At 40.1% G+C, this 17,521-nt stretch overlaps 1 protein-coding gene across 1 annotated transcript; it reads left to right on the top strand.

The window, feature by feature from the left end:
- Positions 1 to 4,472: 4,472 nt before the first annotated feature.
- On the top strand, positions 4,473 to 12,031 carry LOC118275278 (uncharacterized). Its single transcript, XM_035593180.2, has 9 exons — positions 4,473 to 4,867; positions 7,115 to 7,322; positions 7,897 to 8,215; positions 8,580 to 8,742; positions 8,913 to 9,058; positions 9,487 to 9,625; positions 10,185 to 10,412; positions 11,353 to 11,523; positions 11,769 to 12,031. The coding sequence occupies exons 1-9, from the start codon at positions 4,745 to 4,747 to the stop codon at positions 11,895 to 11,897; spliced, it is 1,626 nt and encodes a 541-aa protein (XP_035449073.2). The 5' UTR covers positions 4,473 to 4,744; the 3' UTR covers positions 11,898 to 12,031.
- Positions 12,032 to 17,521: the final 5,490 nt, after the last annotated feature.

Here is a 17,521-nt window from a genome sequence, read left to right as displayed (position 1 = left end):
GGACAACTTCAAGAAAAGAGCGTATTTCTTTTTAAGGCCTGCAACGCATCTGTGACACTTCTGGTGTTGTTGGTATCCATGACGCTTGAGTTGTCTCCAATTCTGACACGTCTGTTTCGCCTTTCCTTGGAGACGGGTCAAGTGCCGGTTGCATGGAAGCCGGTCTACGTGCAGCCTGTGCTCAAAAAAGGTAGTCGTGTCGATCCTAATAATTGCCGACCTATCTCGGTCACGTCCATACTCTGCAAGAGTATGGAACGTATACTCTGCAAGAGTATGGAACGTGTGCTTAACAACAGGCTCCTGGCATACCTTGAAGGTAACGACCTCCTCAGCGATCGGCAATATGGGTTTCGCCGCAACCGATCTACTGCCACTCACATTTGGAGCGACGCCATCGAGAAGCATGGGGAAGCATTAGCTGTCTCGCTCGATATATCTAAGGCCTTTGACAGGGTATGGCACGACATTTAATATAAAAAAATGCCTTATCGGTAAGCTTCCTGCGTATGGACTTCCCGTTGATCTGTGCGGATCTGATCGGTCAATTCGAGTAGTCATCGATGGCTGCTCGTCTGACCAATTTGGCATCAACGCCGGAGTCCCTCAGGGGTCAGTACTTTCAACAACGCTCTTTTTGCTGCACATCAACGACCTGCTTAAGCCCGGTATCTTTGGGTATGCAGATGACAGCACAGTTGTTGAAAGGTATGTGTCCGATGCGCGGACTAGCAGAACACAGATCCGATCTCTAAGAGAATCCATGGTCGAACGGTTGAACTCGTCCTTGAAGGCGGTCTCCGATTGGGGTGACGCCAACTTGGTCAAGTTCAACACTACCAAAATCCAGGCGTGTCTATTCTCTGCCAAACGGAGTCAAGAGACAAGAGACTTTCCGAAATGTATCCGTTCCAATATCGGATCATCTTGAGCTTTTGGGCGTAACTCTATCGCCAACGCTAAACTTCGGCTCGTATATACGTCGTAGGTCGAAGGCGCATCTGGCTGGTAGGAAGTTGGGTATCCTCTCGAAGGTGAGAAGGTACTTCACACCGAAACAACTGCTGAGCCTGTACCAAGCGCAGGTTCGGTCATTCACGACGGACAGGACAGGCCAGACGGAACAGGACAGGAAGGACGGACAGACAGACAGGACAGGCCAGACGGACAGGACAGGACTGACTAGTAGGACGGATGGGCCAGGACAGGGTGGACGGTCAGGAAAGGACGGATAGGATGGGACAGACAGACTAACAAGCGTAATTACAATAATAGTCCACATCAAACACATTTTTAGCACAATAATGTCCGAAATTACCAATTTAACAATTTAAAAACCGGGAGCGCGGGCAAACGACCTCACGACGGAATCTCGCGCATGCGCGGAATAAGTATTAAACGAATAAATGATGTAATATATATGATAAATTATGTCGATTAGTATAAATCGAATAAAAGTAAGTCAGCCCATCACTAGTAGCAAACTGTTTTAGAACGTTTGACATTGATAATGTTTTGACATTACCTCAACGATGTTGCCAGACTACTATCATTATAAAACAGATAATTACTATCATATTTTCTTGTTTGTAATTTACAATAAGATCTTCTAAGTTCTTCTATATTCATGTGATTAAAGCAAAATAAAATTTTATTATTCCAAATAAATGGTGATTGGAATGGAGGTTTTAAATCTCATTTTAAAATGAATCTTCAAGTTATTAAAAAAAAATTGATCGGTTTTGTTCAAGGTTACATGATAACGGACTTTGTCCGAAAGCCTGTACTCATCAAATTGTTGCTAATTTTATTATTTGTGAATTGTATTGAACATACAAATACGACACATAAAAAAATCTATACTTAGTCGGTAAGACTTGTTATGTTAAAGATACTTTTTGTAAGCTATCAAACATGCATTATTATTAGATATATTTTATTTTTTAAAGGGACACAAAAGGCTTAAAAAAATTTTAGTCCTCTTTTATAAAGCCACACACCTTTTATTCCCGAATGGGTTTTTTCCATTCGGAAAAAAATGTATCGGCGGCAGAGGTACACACCTAGCTGGCATGGCAAATACATTTAGGTGCAGGTACACCTATTTCTTTCAGATACCGATGAGCCTTTTGCCATATTATGCTTGGCACCTTTTACAATTTCAGATTAAGTGCTGTCAATACTGATAAATTTTCGAAAAACCCAACGAATAAAACCCTACTATAATTCTTTTCACGACTTGCACGAGAATCAAACCTGACAACCTTCGTTGCCCTGTTTGGCAGTCGTACTTGGGAACACTCGGTTAAGGTATTTTTTATTTTGATATAAGATGTCTATTATAACTAGGTCCCACGTCGGTATAGTCTGATAAGGACTGAATTATAGTAAAATACTCTCAAAACTAACTTCTTTGAAGTTCACCATGCAGGTATCACGCTACGAGTATTTTTTATTTTATGGGCTACCCAAGTCTAAGTATGTTTTATTTTCTTTGACTGTTGGTGCATTTGCTGTGTACCATTATTATTTTTGAGATTTATTCATGGGATCTCCTTTAAGAAGCAGCCTCAACAAAAGTGGACATGGCACTTGGCAGAGACCAGACGCCATGACGAAAAAATGAGAGAGACTTTAATACTGAAAGTGATCACTAATTTCTACGAGGCACTCTAAATATCAAATATAAATTAGAGTGTGTCCTTCTCAAGTCTACGCTGTCATCGAACTAGCTTTAAACCGTAGCTAATATTCTAGTTAAAACTGGAGCCGGTGCTGCCTTGGAAACCACAAATGATTTTGACCAAGAAATCGAACAAACGCGTCTTTTTCCTCCGGTTCGTATCGGACTGCCGTCCCATCAGGTTGACAGATTAAAGGAGTGTATCTAGGTAGGTACACCTGTGCTTGCACATTCGCTGGCTTACTATAGGTACTAGGTAGTATTTCCTACGTAGTTAATCTTGTTAGACAGACTGCTCACCATTAATCGAAATCGATAGGGAAAGTTTATTTTTTATGTCTCTTTGTCAAAGTCAAAGAATGTATGACCAAGTATACATTAGCCCTATACTCACTGGTAGGAAACTTTTCTAAAATTGAACTTTGATTGTACTAATTAAGTGTTTAGTATCTTTCAATTAGGTTTTTGATCTATTTTTGCAGCAGTTGCAACTACGACTACGGGTTACGGCTTAAGTAAGTTAGGTCGAGTAAGTAGTTAAAATAAAGTGTTATTTATCAACGAAAGAAGAAATAGAATTGTTTTTCTTTCGTCTCACGCAAAGCTAACTGGAACATTTAACATAAATAGTTTTATTATATGAGACGTAAGTGTAAATAAGAACCTATGGGTGTATTATATGGATCTAAGAAACAATACGAGTACTAAATAAATAATAGGGACTTAACGTTGATAAATACCACCTAGGTATGTACATATATAGGTACATACCCACATACTTATTTATTATTATTTTCTATACAGCGTAGTTAGGTTATGTACAATAGGTGCTTAAATAACTGTATAGTAGGTATATCACGAGTTTTAAAATGAAATTACAGAAAATTAATAGTTCGACACAAGTAGTTGCCTAATTGAATAGTAATAGTTATCTAAATGCGCGCCAGTCGCTAGCGTTGTTAGTAGGCGGTCCTATTGATAGTGGATAATAATTTATAAATATATGTACGGGTATATCATAGGTAGTAAATCAATAGATTACTAACTAAACTATGTATCTAATGTCTGTATGTATTAGGGTTGGCACTTGGCAGGAACACTTTTTCTATGTACTTACGAAAAGTAAAAATTCCGGCCAGGCGAAAATATAATTTTATTTGTAATTATAAATAATGAGAAAGGAGAGAAATAAGGAGAATCGAATATAAACGAAACGCAAGCGAAATACAGTGGGTCAGGTATTGTGAAAGAATGTGTGAGTTAAGGTATGCGTCCACAGGCCCGTCCATCGTACGCTTTGCACGCACCGCCCGTAACGGATTTTAGTTTGTCTTGTATAGAAACTCATACAACTGCGTCCACTGATCCGCATCATCAGCAATGGCTACATGCGATGCGTACTGATGACATCATACGGAATGCGTGCGATGCGTACGATGCGGGTCTGGGGACGCTTACCTTTAATGACATGCTCCATTTGTCCGTCGCGTCACGACGTCGCGCATTGCATATGTGTATCTAATTAATTTATTTTTAACTTTAATAAGACTTCATATTCAACTTGTACACACATACAATCGGTGTAAACTGCCACCGAGACCAAGGATTTATTAAATAAACCATTATGGTCGACTTAGCGAAACATTGTTTGAATATGTAAATAGATCACAGAGTTTAAAAAATTGAAGCGTAAACACTCGATCGCAGAGATGATGAAAAACCAGTCAAGCAGCTTCATAACCGGTAAAGGTAAGTAACTTATTTGTAATCGATCTTTGTACCCTACTACCTAATTAATTGATAAGATGAACTGGTACTGCACTATAGTGGGTTTATAAAAACTTGAGAATTCATAAAGAAGTAATTTTGTAGCGCATAGCAACCCTAGTGCGGCCTCTTACTGACTTGATAATTGTAAAACATGACTGGGTGTCTTGCCATGTTGATAAACAGTGTTAACTTAGTGGTCCAGTGAGTCGGTGTACGAGTTTCATTGTGCATTTTATTCCGTTCGGTGTTTGTTGAGTAAGTGGTGCAAGTGAACGATAAAAATATCACAATATGATTATTAATAAAGTTGTTACAACGGGTTCCCCGCTGAGCGTGCCGAGTCACTTGTCGTTCGCTCAGTATGCTATAGATAAATTGAGAGAAAATAGTGAAAATAATGATGCTGTGGCCGTGGTGAGTTCAACGTAACATTTATCGTAGTTTAGTTAGTAAATATTTAGAGTGAGCCACAAGTACTCGTACCTACTTGGAGCTGAATATTGTGTGCGTATACCGTTTGTTTTATTTATAGGATCCTTGACCCGTAATCAGATACGCGGTGTGTGTTCGTACCAAATGACAGAAATCTGTTTATTTACTTGTATAGACAATTTCGTTTCAAGCCGATTTATATATAAGATACCTTTATTAGATACTGATTAAATATTAATCAAGTAAGTATGATAATAAATTTAAAAATAAGTATTTTTGGTAGGTCCGTTTAGTACCTAATTAACTACATTTTATTATACTTACTAAGAGTTTAGTTTATTAATTATACATAATAATATTACACAGGTACGAGGTAATATTTTTTTTCGTGTATGTATATTATCTTAAGTAATTATCTTCAGTAACTAGGCACTACTACTAGATCAAGAGAGTTGGTACTGTAGTTATCTACTTAACTAAATTGCCGTTTGCGTTATCTTTGCATATATTAGTCTGCACGATATCTCCATCTTATTTAGCTTACATTATAAAAGATATGTTATCATCCTAACACTACTCTATATAATATTTCTTAGATGATATCGCGATAATTGCTCAAATAGACTTTCTTATACGTCGTAAAAATATACACAAATTGAGATAATCACAAAATAGGTAGGTACAGACAGATCAAAGGTTAAAGGGGATTGACCAATTTGTATGGGACTTTGGCTATTTTTGAACAAGCACTTCAGCTAATAATATATGTTTGATTTAATAGTTCATATCAGTAAGAATGAAGATACAAACTTAGTTTTGTATCAAGATTTATATTTAGATATTTTTTTACATTTTATTGAAACTGGTTATGCATGAAATAAAACATTTTTTTCTATTAAAATGAACTCGGCAGGTAGATTCATAATTTTCTGGTACCTTGCCCAGCTTAAAAACCAAATAATAGTTATTATATGTGCACATCAACCTACTGTTCTATGACCCACCATGCAGTTGCAGCAATAATGTTTTATGGCTGTCCTGCCTTTAGTGTTATTTTCATATAATATATATACAAAATATGTTTTCCTACTAATGTGTCTACTTTGTATTTTCCCACGCAATAAATTGGAGTTTCAACACTCACAATGCAAAAGAACAAAGCGAATAATATCTGTCATTTTGACGAAAAACACAACAGATTGACAGCAGATTGGCAGCACTAAAGTCAAATTCAAAGCCAACTACTACAAATACTTGGTCTTATCATAACAAATACCAATAAAAATCGATTTTTTAAAAGTACAAATTGATACAAAGTTATTAGCGTCAGATATTTACTAAAATATATATAAAATTATTGGTAAATTACATTTTTGTTGAGCAGCCTGTTCAAAAATAGCCAGATTTGGACAATCTCCTTTCCTATTCGTATGTAAATTATTCGACGTAGATAAAAAAGATACCATTAAAATGATATTTAACCTGTATCTAACTTGTATGAGATGACGCGATATGTTTATTGAGTATTACACGAGTGATGTTAGTACATAATTACATATTAAATAAAAACTAATAAAAAAATATCCAAGTCATGTCTATCTCATATGCATTATGTACCCGCTATTTAATATTGTGAACCAGTACATAGTTGCGTGACTGAGACTATTCAATAAAAAGTTATGTGCTATAAAATAAACTGATCGTCATGGTTTTGGTTCAAAGTCCATTAGTGACCGGAAATCTAGGAATGATCTAGGTTTTTGACAAACGCTCATGTCAATATTAATTTTGGTTGTTAGTCCAATAGAAAAAAAAACTAAACGGAGAAACACGGAACTGTTATGACTAATGACAAATAATTAATTTAAATACATAACAGATTTTAAATGATTTTAACTACACGGTCGGCGTGGTGGCTGGGCAACTGGCTGCCGTGCAACGTGTAGCGGGTTCCATTCCCGCACGGAGCAACTCTTTGTGCGACCAAAAATTGTTGTTTCGGATCTGAGTGTCATGTGCGTGTGAAATTGTATGCTTGTAAACGCAACAGGAAAAAATGCAAATGTGGTGCAATGTTAAAAAATGTGAAACAAGATTGTATTAAGATATTATAAATAATTACTTATTATAATTTGTTTATAAGAATACGAATACGAACCACGATTGATCTTGGAACAAGTAAATAAAGAATTTATTGTTGTTTAACAACATTTCTATGTGCATTTATAGATCAATGGCGACACGAACCAGCAGATAACGTTCAAGCAGATACTGCAAGAGACAGTGAACACAGCGACAGGGTTGCTACGGCTGGGAGTGAAGCGCGGAGATGTGGTGGCGCTCTGTAGTGAGAACAGGGATGAGTTCATGCCCACAGCCCTCGCCGTGGTCTGCTGCGGCGCCACCATCACCACATACAACCTACTCTACAGTAAAGGTAATAAACCAAGCAAAGGTAAACTAACTAAAAATCACGGTACTCACGTACATTAATGGAGAAACTCCTCTACTAGTTTCAAGTCACAGACTGACTCTTCATCATGAGCAACGTGCACAGCGTACGCACGTTCTACAGTAGGCTGCGAATGTAAACCGTGATTTTTAATTAATTTATCTCACGATAGTTATTAGAAAAATACAAACAAAGGCTATCTGTAAACATCTACACAATAGAGCTAAATACTAGTACGCTTCTATAGCCAAGTTGTTTGGGATGGTGAACAGTTTCTTAGTTGACAATTTCAAAAATCTTACTATCACAAAATACTTGCTTTTTTTGAAAATTTGGACCTGCATGCTTTTACCTAGTTAATCGTAATTAGAACACCAGTGGAGCGTGTCAGTCGTATCTTGCATAGCCAGTTTTTGGGTAGGTATACATGTAGACTGGAATGGCCAGCATGCAGGTCCAAATGGCTCACGCTACGTAATGTGGTAAAATATTGTATTTCAATGGTCGAAAGGTAGTAATCTCAATACACCTTAATATGTAAGATGTTTGTTTGTTTTAGATGAAATGACACACGTGTTAAACATTTCGCGGCCAAAACTTCTATTCGCCTCTGAATTAGCGCTGCAGCGACACCTGGCGACATTTAAGTCACAGTCAAGCATTGAAAAAATAATACAATTGAATGGGAAACCGGTGGCGAGTGGTATTTTGGAGTACAGAAGTGTGGGAGTGCCGACGAACCCGTTTGAGTACGAGCCTGTAGAGGTTGAGGGATGGAAGGACATCGCCTACATATTGTACTCCTCAGGAACTACAGGGTTACCTAAAGGAGTGATGCTCACACATTTGAATGTGCTGTACTCCGCGGCCAGCTTCGCGTGAGTTTTTTTTACTTTGATTGAAACTGACTTTTTTACTTACTTCCTTAGTGACTAATAAATAGTGTTCAAATATCATGAACATATCACTTATCTACTTAGATAAGTAGTACTACCTAGTACTTACTAGACATGTAGAATATTTCTATTAAAATAATCGCGCTAAAACTCAAACCTTCTCCGAGCAGTTCTGTTGATATAATGCTATATGTACTGTTAGTTATTAAAGTAAGTTGCGACGGACGCACTAAATACGGAGTCAAGCTATCTTGGCTACTAACATCTATATATTTAAGGTTCAAACTCGGCTAAACACAACAAACTCTACTAACGATTTGGTAAAATCAGGCTTTCCTAATTTCAGAATTGATAACCCATTGGAGAATGTCGTACTGCTGACGATAGTGCCGTGGTACCATGCTTACGGCTTAATGTCCACCATGAACTACATCCTAATTAAGAGGAAACTGGTCTACCTGAACGGATTCAACCCTGTCAAGTATTTAAGTTCTATTCAAGAATATAAAGTAAGTTATACTTTCATTTTGATCAATTTTGGTTTAAGTAAGTAATTAGTAGGGCCTTGATGCAGTTGATAAAAACCCATCGGATAAAACCTCTAGTCTGTACTGAAAAACTCAATACCTTACTTACTGTGTACGTGTGTGTATGTGTGAAACTAAACTGACTTTTACAGGTCACCAATCTAGCAGCCGTTCCACCAATCGTAGTGTTCCTGGCAAAGGCACCCATTGTGGAGAAATTCGACTTGTCTTCCATCAACACTATCTGGTGCGGGGCTGCGCCGCTCTCCGCTGAAACTATTGCTGGAGCTTTGAAACGGTAAAAATAGCCTCATATAAACACATGAGTAACAGAGTGAACCTATTAATTCCGTTACTGAATAATTCGAAAAAATCTTAGTCTAATTCGGGAATTGAATGCCAAACCAATAACAATTAAGTTAGATAGAGGATTATTCTAATTGATTGGGAAAACCATCAAAGTAAGAACCTGTACAGGTCCTTCCGTAGATACATACATAAAATTACGCCTGTCCTAAATCACACAGGCAAAAACCACACGCGTTGATCGTCGTTTAACTATGGCGATTTTATACTTCGTTTGAAATCTTTAGATTCATTATAATCATCCCTGCTTCTAGTCGTATGCGATTTGAGTTCTTTATTTGATTGTCCTAGTAATGAGTAGATCAATTTTTAAAATAATATTTTAAAAGATAATTTTGTTATTATTATCTCTACACGCAGTATGAAAAATTGCAAGGGGATATTCCAAGCGTACGGGATGACGGAGACTTCACTGACAGCTACTAAGGACATTGATGATGACAAGATAGCAAGGAAACCCGGCAGCGCCGGCTACCCACTGAATGGCGTGAAGGCTAAAGTAAGTCCCATTCAAACATTTTCTCACATGCTCTGCCATACCGACATTAGTAAAGGATTTGTCTTTTGTCGGCGGTCAAAGTATAAAGAAAATGAATGACGCAAGGACACAAGGACAAGGACACAAGGACATTGCATTCCGACACACAACGTCCGTGTTTGTCCGTCCGTCCTGTAAGTCGTTCGTCAAAGTTATCGACTATATCAGTTTTAATTCTCGCAAATATTGTGTTATTGTAGAGTACGGACACATCGGACATAATATGATAACCTTAGTAACTTAATCTAAGAAACTTCAACCTTTTCTTGTTTCATTGTTCTCGTTTTTATAAGCCACGAGAAGAACAAGAACCCTTTAAAATTGATGTGGAAAAAGACATTTAGCTCAATATTTATATTGTAGTTGTATCTATTTATTTATTTATTTATTTAATTATTAAAAACATGCATAATTTTACAGCTTAAGCCCATACATTATACAGTTAAAATGTTGAAAATTTACAACAAAGATTTCTATGTCGAGTTTAACCCTTTCAATGACATATATTGTCTATTTACAGGTTGTAGATATAGACACTCGTAAAAGGTTGGGTCCTAATGAAAATGGAGAGATCTGTCTAAAAGGACCCTTGATTATGAAGGGTTACTATGGAAACCCGGAGGCCACACTCGATGTGTTTGATGAAGAGGGTTACTTGAAGACTGGAGACGTCGGTTATTACGATAAAGATGGATGCTTCTTCATCGTAGACAGACTTAAAGAACTAATTAAATATAAGGGGCATCAGGTGAGACAACTCTTGTAAACTGTGTCGTATTGTTAGTTCGAAAGTATTTTAGTATCGATCGTCGCGTCGTTGGAATAATGTTTGTTACTTTTCACAGAAAGAGATGTAGTCTGACTAACGGCAAAAAAATCTTTCAGTGCATTTCGGCTGTAACCTGTGTGGAAGGTTTTATGACCTTGTTATTTGTACTTTGGGGAGTAAATTGTACCTAAACAATGTTATTTACAGCAGTAAAATGTTTATTGTTCCTACTTTACCAATTTACGAACTTAACGTAGGTACTTATTAATATTGTAAGGGTAATGATTGATATTGACTGACAGTTATCTTGATATCGTAAAGTAGTTAATTATGTTGTAAACCTTAACGGATAAGAAGGCGTTTATCGATAAGCCGACGATAAAAGAAATCCTTCCAAAAGTCGTGTCTGTGGGTACAATATATCATTATAATTAATGATATAATTAAGTACTCAACTATTAGAGCTGTAGGCCTAATATTTGCTGATAGCCTAAACAAATATCTTGCAGCAGGTTCATACTGAAATTGCATAGTCATTTTAAAGATTAATAATGATTTTTTATTAGCTTTTTAAAAATATCGCCACAAAACAATAATACCATACAATAAAACTTTTATTTCTTGTTACCTACTTTAAAAATATCATCACATTGATTAATAACCTATAAAAAGTAAAGATTCAATAAGTATTTAAAAGACAAAGATTTTCTTTTCGCAAGTAAAGTAAAGAAAACAAAGTTAACGGTACGCTTCTACTAAATAGTCTAAATACATAAAGAACTCCCACGGGAGCCATACTTATTCCGGGCTAATTGATCGTTTAGCAATTCTACTGTGATAAAATAACAAACACGCGTCCATTAAACATTTGTATTTATTTGTAGATTTAGATTTTGCATTTATTTTCTTGTTTGGATAGGTTGCACCCGCGGCGGTGGAGAGTGTGGTGTTGGAACACCCGGGCGTGGCGGAGTGCGGCGTGGTGGGCGCTCCGGACGAGGCAGTCGGCGAGCTGGCAACAGCTTTCGTCGTCAAGAAGCCAGGCGCCACCGTCACTGAGAAGGAACTGCTCGAATTCACCGCATCTCGAGTAATTATTTTTTTTATCTTTTTTAGCATTCTAATTTTAAATGCAGTTGTAACTGGTAAATACTATAAAAACCGGTTAGTTGAATTTATATTCGATAACAGATGGTGATGTGTCCTAATAAAGGACAGGAAATAATGTCCTATTAAGGGTTCTGCCTTTATCCTAATTAAATGGGTTATATACAGTTATAGGTTGAGAATTCGTAGAAAATCCTCAGAAAGTAACCTAGTATTATTGTTTCTCAGCTATCGTCCGTGTCCCGGCTTCACGGAGGAATAATATTCATCGAAGATATACCAAAGAACCCCTCGGGCAAGATCCTGCGCAGAGCATTAAAACAGAAGCTCCTCGATCGACAGAAAAGTAAATTGTAAATAGCATTATAAGATTGTGATATAGAAAAGGAGATATTTTCATTTAATAATGTGTATATATATAATTGTTACATTTCTTGTTAATTATTCCTAAATACTAATAACGTTATCAAAAATACATTTTTTTTAAATAAGTTCTGAGTTGTTATTTTTACATCAAATCGAGCTAATCTTAGACCAGATGATAAAATGGATTGAAATGTTCATTATTATACTACTAACTGGGTAGTAATAAATTCAAGGATTACTACAAATGGTCCAAAAGAGTTAGGTACCTGAAAATTCGTAGCAAAGAATTCCGCTACGACGTAGCTCCCGAAACAAAATCGGCTACGAGGATCTACTACGACATTAAGTGTGATGCTCGGAGAAGACAATGGAATTACCAGGACGAAAATTAAATTTTACCAAAAAGGTTTGTCAAGTCTAAATAAGTAATTTCTAGTTTCCATGCAAATTATTACAATCTTAATTTTCCTCGTTCGCTTTGACCTAGCGTAGACCTTATCGGCACAGTAACAAATTGTTCAAAGTTATCAACTTATCAGCAAGTCTTGACAACTAACACAATGATTATGCCTCATCATAAAGATTACGGGTACACAAAGTACAGTCATTGTTTAATCTGATATCTATTATTACTGTAATCCAGTCTAATCAATTATACCAAGTAGGTAATGACAATGTCCCTTGGCGATGAAAACTTGTCCATTACAGCAATGATTGATTGCTCGGTACGGACAATAGAGGCGAGCGCACTATGCCATACGGTTCCCAAGGTACAGGCCAGCGATCCAATTATGTCTAATGGATGAACTCGCTGTACTCTTGTGGGCGTTTATACGTAACTTGCGCCAATTATGTTCATATTTGTACGGATTGACCACTACCGACATTAAAATACTCACCACCGGCATGGTTACACTCGCATGCTCGGTTTCTCTGAGTCTAAGCCTGATATTATATTCAAAATTAATAGAAATCGTAATGTAGGTATTTCTATTCAACTTGTTATCAATGAAGATAATTAGGTACAAGCTCGTACCTATGTGTCGCCAACTAAAACATTTAAAATCAAACTGCTGATAATCCCGAAATAGGAACCTAAGTAGCAAAATATGGTCCTGTCCTATCCTAGGAGCACGTATTTTTAAACCTATCTTATAGCAAGACTGAAAACGTCTATAGAGCCAGCATAAAGGCGCAGTTTATAGGACAATTACGTCCTCTAGTAGCTTTGTTATAATCTGGTAAAGTGCTAGTTGATTTTATAATTATCTTATTAAATGCTTTAAGAAGACATAGTTGTTAACAATAAAAGTCCGGTAAATGCATCTAAAAAGAGCGCTTGCTCCTCCTACGATCTGGCGCGTGCTGCTACTAGAGTAATTTTTTTTTTATGGGACATGCCGGTAATCGAGCAGACGTATTACCTGATGGTAAGCAATCGCCGCCGCCCATGGACACTTGAAACACCAGAGGCTTTACAAGTGCGTTACCGGCTTTTTGGGAGTTAGGAATTTAAGGGTTGATGTTCGGGAATGGGGATGGGGAAGATTGGGAAGGGGGAATTGGGCCTCCGGTAACCTCACTAGCGACTAGCGTGCTAGCCACACGTGAAAGGCTGCCCCGCCATCTAGCGAAAAATCCCACGTATACGCCATCGTGCCGGTTGGCGACCGGAAGAGAGGGCCCGATGGATTTACGTGGGGGCTCGGGCGTCCCCGCAGTCTCCAGGCTGGCCTCCCATTGATGTGGCTAACTGCAGTGCGCGTCTGGGGTCGCCTGTGAGGAGGAACATTTCACTGCCATCCTCTCAGCAACTTATTTACGACTATGAAAACGAGAGCTAAGAAAAGGGTTCAACAGCGGCTGCACTCCTCTCCCTCAAAGTGCACCTCTCCAACATCCGAGGCTTGCACTCAAATCTCATTGCGGTCCATCACCATCTGGAGACCGAGAACCCAACGCTCTTGTTTCTCTCGGAGACCCAGATCAGATGTCCGTCGGACGTATCATACCTGAACTACCCAGGCTTTTCTCTGGAGCACAATTTCGTTCCCCGTGCAGGCGTATGCCTATACGTCCAAGACGGCGTCTGTTACCGGCGTCTCCGAAACTTTGAGGACCCCAGTTTTTCAACCTTGTGGATACTGGTGGACACAGGCATAGAGAAAATCCTCTATGCCTGTGTCTACCGGTCGCACAGCGGAGATTTGGAGACGACCAGATTAGCGCAGCACCTTGTGGAGACGGCGGATGCGGCTCGGCAGAGGTACCCTTCGGCCCAGTTGGTGTTACTGGGGGACTTTAACGCCCATCACCAGGAGTGGCTGTTCCCATACCAGTGCACTGACCATGCTGGGAGGGAAATGCGTAAGCTTGCGCTAACGCTTGGCCTGACCCAGCTGGTCCAGGAGGCCACAAGGGTGCCCGATGTCGACTCGCACACTGCCAACTGCCTAGACCTTCTGCTGACAACTGATCCAGACAGCTACTCGGTGTCAGTATCTTCACCCTTGGGTAGCTCTGACCACTGTCTGGTGAAATCCGTATCCACGTACTCCCCACCGGATCCTTGTCCCAGAGGATCTCGGCGGATGTGGCGGTACAAGTCAGCAGATTGGGATGGGATGCGATCCTTTTTTGCATCCTATCCTTGGCGGCCTGTCTGCTTCTCTACTGAAGACCCGTCAGCTTGTGCGGATGCCATAACAGGGGTGTTGCGTCAGGGCATGGAATACTACATTCCATTCTCGGACGCGACATCTTTCGGTGGGACTCGTCCATGGTTCGATGCCGACTGCAGACGTGCTGAAGCGCGAAAGCATGCGGCATACTTGGCATGGGCGGATGCCAGGCGTCGTAAGGCTGACGACACTCTTCAGAGGAAGAGAGCCTATAACAGGGCTGCCAAGTCATGCAAAAAGGCATTACGGATGGCCCGGTTCAACCACATTGGCCGAATAGGGAACAAACTGGCTTCTTACCCAGCGGGTAGTAAAGCATTCTGGTCCCTGGCCAAGGCGGTTGAATCGAACTTCTGCCGCCCTTCACTCCCACCTCTCCTGGGGCCTAACGGGACGCTGGCACACACCGCGGTAGAGAAGGCAAACCTGTTTGCTTCTCTATTTGCGGAATCTTCACGTCTTGATACTGGTGGCGCTATACCTCCTTCTCTAAATAACGTATGCGAGACGAAAATGTCGAAAATTCGCATCCGACAGAAGGAGGTGTATAAGACGTTGCGTAATCTCGACGTGAACAAGGCCAGTGGCCCCGACGGAATCCCGGCCGTGGTTTTAAAAACCTGTGCGCCTGAGTTGTCTCCAATCCTGACACGCCTGTTTCGACTTTCCTTGGAGACTGGTCAAGTGCCGGTTGCATGGAAGCTGACCAACGTGCAGCCTGTGCCCAAAAAAGGTAGTCGTGCCGACCCTAACAATTACCGACCAATCTCAGTCACGTCCATACTGTTCGTTTACAAGTATGTACATACTTCGTTGACAAGTATGAACATGTACTTAACAATAGGCTCCTGGCATACTTTGAAGGTAACGACCTCCTCAGCGATCGGCAGTATGGGTTTCGCCGCAACCGATCCACTGGGGACCTTCTTGCGTATGCCACCCACATTTGGAGCGAGGCCATCGAGAAGCACGGGGAGGCAATAGCGGTCTCTCTCGATATATCGAAGGCCTTTGACAGGGTTTGGCACGACAGCCTTATCGGCAGGCTTCCTGCATATGGACTTCCCGCTGATCTGTGCAGATGGATTGCAGACTTCCTGAGGGATCGGTCAATTCGAGTAGTCATCGATGGCTGCTCGTCTGACCAATTTGGTATCAACGCCGGAGTCCCTCAGGGGTCAGTACTTTCAGCAACGCTCTTTTTGCTGCACATCAACGACCTGCTTAAGCCCGGTATCTTTGGGTATGCAGATGACAGCACAGTTGTTGAAAGGTATGTGTCCGATGCGCGGACTAGCGGAACACAGATCCAGTCTCTAAGAGAATCCATGGTCGAACGGTTGAACTCGTCCTTGAAGGCGGTCTCCGATTGGGGTGACGCCAACTTGGTCAAGTTCAACGCTACCAAAACCCAGGCGTGTCTATTCTCTGCCAAACGGAGTCCTTTTCCGCTGGCTCCTACTTTCCGAAATGTATCCGTTCCAATATCGGATCATCTAGAGCTTCTTGGCGTAACTCTATCGCCAACGCTAAACTTCGGCTCTTATATAGAGTCGAAGGCGCATCTGGCTGGTAGGAAGTTGGGTATCCTCTCGAAGGTGAGACGGTACTTCACACCGAAACAACTGCTGAGCCTGTACCAAGCGCAGGTTCGGTCATGTATGGAGTACTGTTCTCACCTTTGGGACGGCTCGGCTAAATGCCAGCTAGATGCGCTCGAACACATTGAAAGGCGTGCCAAGAAGCTCATCAGCGATGATGCGCTTGTGGAGGCTCGGCTTCAAAGTCATGAACACAGGCGCAAGGTCGCAAGCCTTTCCGTTTTTTACCGGATACATTTCGGAGAGTGTGCGGGGGAATTGCACAACTTGATTCCCCCTAGTCCTTTTCATCATCGAACCACAAGACAATCGGCGAGGCGTCACCGCTTCATGGTAGATATCCCACCAACTCGCACGAAGCGCTTCGCTTCAAGCTTCCTTGTGCGAACTGCTAGGGAGTGGAACTCCTTGCCGGAGTCTGTGTTTCCTGATGGGTATAACCTGGGTGTCTTCAAGGCCCGAGTGAATGGGTTGCTTATGGGCAGACGTCCTCCACCGCAGGCCGCATCATCACTTACCATCAGGTGAGATAGCGGTCAAACGTCGACCCATTAAATGTAAAAAAAAAAAAAAAACTCACACAACGAAACACAACGCTTGCGTTGTTTCACGTCGGTTTTCTGTAAGGCCGTGGTATCACTCCGGTCGAGCCGGCCCATTCGTGCCGAAGCATGGCTTTCCCACACTTAAACGTTCTTTTTTCTTTGCTGGGGCGTGATATTTAATACTATTTTATTCTCAAAAGGAAATAAAGGGGCATTATAATAATGCTCGTCATTATAATAAAGTACTTTTGTCGTGTAACTGTTTTGTAAAGAGTACCTATGTATGATATCTAACGCTTAAAGCGTTACATTAAATAAAATAATCGTTAAATATAAATACATATTTATTTGTATTTAGGGAACAGAGAGTAAATTAATTTCCCTAAGAAAAGGTGGTTTCTCCCACCAGGCGAGGTGATCGTGGGGGGCGGGCTGTCCGCATAACTATTGTTCGTTGGGATTTTCTATTCATGTTTATTCGCATGTAAACGTCATATGTGCGATGTAGGATTTATGTGCGACTTCTATCATATGTGTCACCACATATAGTTGTGTAACTACGTAATAAAATTCCATTACCTAGGTATGGTTCTGGGTATAGGAACCAACTGTTTCAAAGAAGTTTCTAGGACATGCCAAATTTATATTTACGACTTACGTTATTAATTCCATCTGTTAATCGTGAATCAAAAGATCTAGGAATTCACCTGATTCGCTGGATTCGTATATTATATTATGGTGCTGATATTTTCTTGACTCACTGACATTTAAAAATGAATCATCTGCCG

The sequence above is a fragment of the Spodoptera frugiperda genome, chromosome 8, assembly GCF_023101765.2.
Source record: "Spodoptera frugiperda isolate SF20-4 chromosome 8, AGI-APGP_CSIRO_Sfru_2.0, whole genome shotgun sequence".
NCBI lineage: Eukaryota > Metazoa > Arthropoda > Insecta > Lepidoptera > Noctuidae > Spodoptera > Spodoptera frugiperda.
This window is presented reverse-complemented; position numbering and strand designations above follow the sequence as displayed.